Source organism: Myripristis murdjan, chromosome 20 (assembly GCF_902150065.1).
Source record: "Myripristis murdjan chromosome 20, fMyrMur1.1, whole genome shotgun sequence".
Classification (NCBI taxonomy): Eukaryota; Metazoa; Chordata; class Actinopteri; order Holocentriformes; family Holocentridae; genus Myripristis; species Myripristis murdjan.
In genome coordinates, this window is record NC_043999.1 from 4,196,885 (window position 1) to 4,203,475 (window position 6,591).

Sequence of the window (6,591 nt, forward strand, 5' to 3'; positions counted from 1 at the left end):
AAAGTCTGCTCCTATAAATGTGCCATTTGCAATTAATTATATGGTATTTTCGCCTAAAGTTCCCAAGGTCTCATTTATATGGGGAACATTAGGTTAACTTTATAACAGCTGATCTGTCATAAAGGAAATTTAAAAAATATCTATAAGCATGCACACAATGAAAGCATGGTTGACATTAGCTCAGTCCACAGCTTCAGCCACAGCACCGCATGATTACACAGAGAATGGTAATTTATCCTGGTTTATTGGTTTTGCTAGTGCCCCTCAGGACTTAGATTTCTCAAGAAAAGGTGGAAAAATAAGTCCAACTCCAAAGATTTTTGAGAGATTGGCCACTCTCTATAAATCAGTTTTTCCCTCTCATGTGAGTTTCTGTATTTTTATTTCAACTGTTTCATATTAAACATGAACATACATTTCACATGAAACACATGAGAAAGAACAATGAGTGTTCACACACACAAATATCAAATGCTGATTATATTGTCTCACCCCTCACGTCTCCAAGGCCTCAAGTGCTTGTTCAGACCTGCAGATGGACCAGAAGAACTAGAAGTGGAGAGCTGTAACAGGTTTCATTGAAAAAAAAAAAAAAAAAAAAAAAAAAAAAAATCAAAGTAGTTCCCTCCTCTGTTGTCTCCATATTCAGGCTCTTTACCCACACAAACACAAAATATGACCGCCAGTTATCTGGAATTGGTATGGTTGAGGAAAAAATGATGGAAAAAGATGATGGAAATACACCACAAAAGCTTTTAATAAACTCTCAGTTAAAGCCAAACAATTTACACATTGATCTCGTTGTATTTATTGTGTCTATTTCCTTCATTTTCTCTAAAATTAATTTAAAAAACAAACAAACAAACAAACAAAAAAACATTTTCCTTCACTCCCCATAGAGGTTAGGGCATGCAGTTACATGTTTTGTCCACATGGTGCCTCTGTTGTCCTTTCGCTGCGAGTCCTTCCAAAGCTTTGTAATGACCTGTGCGTTTGAGATCATGGTGCATTTAGATCGTTTCTCCCCTGAAACGTTTCTGTTGTAATTAATGCAAAGGAACTGATGATTTATGATCTTATTCAATATACAAGCATCCCAGAAAACATAACGCTTGAAAATGATGCAGCACTCCATCAAGCAGTGGCAAAATAATTCAGTAAAGTGTTAAGAAAATCAGAACCGAAATTCACATTAAAAAAAAAAAAAAAAAAAAATAGCAAAATGACTGAAAATCTGAAATGAAAAACACAGTAAAAAAAAAAAATTAAAAAGTCAAATAAAACCACCATATAAATGAAACTCTTACATAATTCCGTATTATAAGTAACATTCAAAACTACAGAATCTAACATCTGTTATGTTTTCAACAGCAGGTAAAACAGCTTCCCTGGCATTCTCATATGCACCGATCACATTATCATGCAATGACCTGAGGGCGTCATGTTGCATGGAGAGAGATATTTTGCAGGCTGGAGTCCGGCATCCATGTGCAATACACTCTGTCTCATGTCTTTTCATTTTATTCAGGTTTTTCACATCAGCCCAAGATGTTCAGAGAGGAAAGGGTCGATGTCACAGAGGAGCGCTATCATCTCTGAACGAGCAGCTTCTCCTTTGTTCCTCACCGCGTCGATGACAAAACGAGCCTTGTCTGCTTTGTTCTGCATCCCATGTGCTTCCTCCCGCTCAGAGTCATTTATCACCCGTTTCTCTAAAAGCCTGTCCAGCAGACTTTGGAGCACAGGTCCTGAGACCCCACTGATGAAGCTGCTCCGTATAGAGAGCAAACTCATGTCGGGACGGAGACCCACAGCACTCTGATTCTGGCGCTTCCTTATGGCAGCTGATGGAAGACCAACTCGCCTTTCCCATACACAGAGGAAGCTGTTACTGTCTCTCAGAAGCAGACTCATGCTTTTCACGATTTGCTCTAAAATCACTTGAAATGTTGGGAAGTAGTTATCATAAGATTCATTGTCAAATTCAGCCTCCTTTGGTTGTACAAAAACGGATTCATCCTCAGGAGATGTGGACAGTATGTACTCCTGATTTGGCTGGAGTTTGCAGTGTGGGGTTATCTCTATGTACATCTCAACCCCATTTATTTTTCTCCTTTGATGTTGCACATCCGTGATCACAACGTTTCCAGGCAGCAACAACACATTGAGGAGGGATGCAGGATCAGGATCAACTGGAGGAGTGTAGAACAGCAGCACCGCCGCCCTGATCAGATCGGGCGGTGAGTCTTCATCCTTGACATTACCATACGCAGAAAATCCAGTGATGTTGATAACAACATGAGTCTCTGTTATGTCATGTGGAAGGATGAACTCGGTGCCCTCGTCGGTCACATGAGCCACTGACAAGAACTGACATGCACCTGTAGATCTGATCTCACAATGTGGGAGATGAAGCTGGCAGACAGACTGCTGCTGGCATCTGATGTCAGACAGCGGTCCTGCAGGCTTCTTGTGATGCTGGGCGAGCAGCCTCCGGTCCCAGTGGACGATCCTGTAAGTCACATCCCCTTCTCCCTCCATGTTAAACACCAGGCCTGTCACACTGCACTGGTACAGGCCTGGACTGGTGCACTGGAACCTGTAGATTTCACTCTTTTCATCATCAGAGATCTCAGGTGTGAACCCCTCAAAGTTGTCCTGTGATGTAACATCAGGTAAACTCTGAGACTGCACTTGTTGTGTGGAGAAAGTCTCATACAGTAAGGGCATGCTGTGAGAGTGAGACAAATTGTCTGTGGTTGAGGACTGGCCGGCTGCAGCTGGTGGTACTGTTTCCTCTGGGGTTTCGGGGCTGCGTCCTGGGTTGGTTTCTGATGTGTTAACCTCCAAAAACCTAAATGCAGGTGCTGCTGCTACAGTGCTGTCAGCGAGGTCCTGGTGGACCACAGAGCATCCATGCAGTTCACAAGTCCAAGGGGTGATGGACTCAGAGCAGGTGGTGTGGTCTGAAGTGGAGGTAGGGGCATGAAGGGGGTGACTTGTGCTATGTGGAATTAAGAGCTTTTTAAATGATACTATAATCTGACTATCTATCTTGTAATGTTTTCCTGACCGCTGTGGAAAAACCTCTGAAAACTGTGGGAAGATCCTCGATGAAAGGGAGGTGGAAGTCATCTGAAAGGGAGGTATGGGCAAGATGGGATAATCCTGAACCCTGAACCATGAACCCTGCCGCTGAGGAAAGAGGGAAGGCAATCGATATTGATAAGGTTCACCAGAAGGGAGGAGGGGTGAGGGCTGATCTGACACAAACTTCTGTCTTTCCTCTCTGTCTTCATCTGGGTTCTCACTGCTGGATCTGCCATGTAACTGCAGTTCGTGGAGGTCGACTGACCATTGAGGCGGCAGACCTTTGGCGACGTTACTCTCAAAGTGAGCTGACCGCTGACACAAGGGAAGTTCGGGTTCAGAATCTGCACTGAAACTTTGCCAAGAGAAAATTCTTTCAAACCAAGCATGGGGAGGTGAGAGGTTGCCCTCATGGCTACTTGAGTGATTGCTGGCTCTGATTAAGGAGGACAAAAAGGACAAAACAGTGTTTCTGTCAGACGGGAGCTCAGGGCTCTCTGTCCTGGAGCCGCCTGTGGAGATTTCTGCACATGTTGCTCCTGTTTTTTCCGTCAAATCTCTCACAGTGGATGGCACTTCTCCAGGTTTGGGAGCATCTTTACCACAGAATTTGAACATGATTTTGCTAAAGGAGCTATATTTCAAATCAAAATCATTTCGATCATCATTGTCATCTTTAGCAAACCAGTTACAGCCCTGTCTTCTCAGCTTAGTTTGTCCTGATTCATCTCTGTCATGTGACTCTTTTGGCTCGTCCTGTGGTGTGTTTCCTGCCATGCTGCAACTCTCTGCTTCCTCCACAGCAGAGGGGGGCGTCTGCTTGCCTCTTCCCTCTTCAGGTTCCATCTTTTCTTCTGTTCAACTTGATCCCTCAGGTAGGAGGTTTAAAGGTCGTCCCTCTATGGCCCCTGAGTTTTCACCTCGTCCTAAACCCTACAAAAGAGCAGAGGATGAATTAGAGTCTCCCATAAAGGCATTCAAGCAAAAAACAGAATTCAAGGTTATTAAACTGATCAAAATACAATTTGGTGCTCAATAGTAAAAAGGCTCTGAACATTAGATCCTGTAAAGTTGTAAACTCCACCGAAATCCCAAGAGTCTCATGAAAACATCTGACCTCAAAATAATTGGAAATATAACTGGATTAATACTGAAGGTTTTCCACACTTAGGGCTGGGCAAGAAAACTGCCTTGATTCATCACTAGAGGTGGAAGCACTGTGAAACATTAACAGTGATGCACTAATATTATACCTAAATACATTAATAATATAATATCTGATCAAGTCATTTAATTTCCAAATGTTTGTCTTCAGAAATGATTCAGTAACTCTCTTCTATCGACTCAGCTTTTCCAGAGCAGTAGTTTCAGTTTGCATTCGTCTCGTTATGATATCTGACTACTCACAGACAAATCCACAAAACTTTCCTCTTCTTTAATACATCCTGACCTCCTGCCGTGAAGCCGTGTTACTCGTTCAGCAGATGATTTGATTTCATCTTGATACTTTCAGGGTTTTTCATGCAGGGGAACAATGTCATCTTTTCCTGTTTTGAGGCTTTACAGCAGTGGCAGACTCAGGCTGCTTTAAGGGCGGAAGTGAAAAATGAAAAGGGAACCTATTGCACAACAGGCGGTCCCACCAATGTGCAAAAAGCTATGATGCATCATGTATGAGGAAATAGTTTTCTCCAGAACAAATAGCAATAATTGATATTACTGTGCTGTATATAATATTGTGTTGCAGCTGTATTACAAAAGAACACAGCACCACCAGTAGCCATCATTCAAACAAGACGTATTGTTTTTCATTTTAACCCTATAAAGCCTGAACTATGAAAGAATTGGCACAAAATTCAAATTTTTTGAAACTGAACCCTTTATTTAGTCCTATAACAAAATATATTTTAAAAAAAGTAAAAAATATGTTATTGCACGGCCTTTCTGGTGTATCATATATGACAGTACTTGAAGTGCCAATGGTATGGTCCTGGGTGAACAGGGGAAGTGTTCAAAGGTATACAACAGTATTTTGGTCAAGTATTGATTAAACTGAAAACGAAAAACGGAATTGAAAATGTGTATCATATATGATACAAATGGCTTTATAGGGTTAAAAGAAAAATTCAGATTTGTTGTTGTTGTTTCATTTCAGTCATAAACCCCAAGTATAAAAACTAGGCAATGCCTTTAAAAGTTGAATGCACTTTTTAATGAGCATCCTTGACTGTTACTGATGCAAATGCACCAGACAAGCCAACGCATAGCGAGCAGTGAGAGGACCTCCAGCCCTATGTATGTCGATGTTTCTCTCCAGCCTTCCTGCTGCAGCTTTGGAGCCGTCCTGTCAGAGACAAGCTGCCTCTGGACACATTTCTCCCTGTTGAGTCTGTTCTAGTTCTCTCTCTCTCCTCAGCTCTCTGTAACCTGAGGGGAGCTCAGTACTAAAGCCACTCTTACATTAAGGGAAAAAGCAGCTCACACCAAACTTTGAAGTCCTAGAGGCTTTTGGTGCAAATTACTCTAAAATAATTCCCTTATGGAAGGATTTTTACATTTCTTCTTCATTTTTACTTCATTCCCAAACTGAGGTTAGCATAGAATCAGCTAAGCAAGTTACCTGTTTGGATAGCTAGCTCCTTAGCTCAGTATCTAAGCTAAAGATGTGACAGAGCACTTCCAGTGTGCAGACATTTGTCTTTGGTGGTTGGTAACTGGTGAATGTTGACATGGTGAAGACAGTGTGCTGTGTTCCCACGCTGCAGCAGGCCTGCAGACTGTGAGCTCTCTGGCAGCTGGACACTGCAGAGGGGCCGGGGCTGAAACTGAACACCTGGACAGGTGGAGCGGATGGAAGATTGAACAACTAACTGAAAGGGGACTTTGAAATGTAAAACAACAGGGACAGTGCAGATTCCATCAGAGATTCCATCAAAATGCTGGCAAGATATTAGCCTAACTCATTGGCCCTTTTCAAAGTGTTTGCTGGCAGCCCCCACCTGCCGTCCCAGCCTCACTGTGGGACGGCCGGCCCCACACCACACCTTGACTGGGACACTACAGAGCTCTGCATCTTTTTTCCCCCACTGGTTTATTTTTCTCTCCATTTCAAGTGCGCCCCCTGGTGTTTTTACTTGGAAGGGAATCTCAGAGGCACCTTCAGAGTTTTCTTCATCAGAGAGGCTCCTGGGGAACCGGACCTTTATCTTATTGGCAGCACACCTGTCCTACAGCAGCACAACACATTTTCTCCACTGGAGGGGTGCTTCTCCATTAGAGGAGCATTTCATTTATTATAATTTATTATTATTTAATTAGTGCATGAAGGGACACCTTACAGGGCATTCAGTCTTTTTTCCCACGTGAGGAGCAGGTTTTTGGCACCTGGAGGGAACTTTAGTGATGTTTTTTCAAACACGGAAGTGCCATGTTTTTATTTTTTTTATATATATATATTTTTTCATATTCATCTCTCTTCCTCTCTTCCCTCCCCTGGTTGCC

At 42.6% G+C, this 6,591-nt stretch overlaps 1 protein-coding gene across 1 annotated transcript; it reads right to left on the bottom strand.

Annotated features, from left to right (window-relative positions):
• Nucleotides 1-1,529: 1,529 nt before the first annotated feature.
• LOC115379199 (NACHT, LRR and PYD domains-containing protein 1b allele 2-like) lies at nucleotides 1,530-3,936 on the bottom strand. Its single transcript, XM_030079919.1, has 3 exons — nucleotides 3,655-3,936; nucleotides 3,237-3,405; nucleotides 1,530-2,966 (listed from the first exon to the last, which is right to left on the bottom strand). The coding sequence occupies exons 1-3, from the start codon at nucleotides 3,934-3,936 to the stop codon at nucleotides 1,534-1,536; spliced, it is 1,884 nt and encodes a 627-aa protein (XP_029935779.1). The 3' UTR covers nucleotides 1,530-1,533.
• Nucleotides 3,937-6,591: the final 2,655 nt, after the last annotated feature.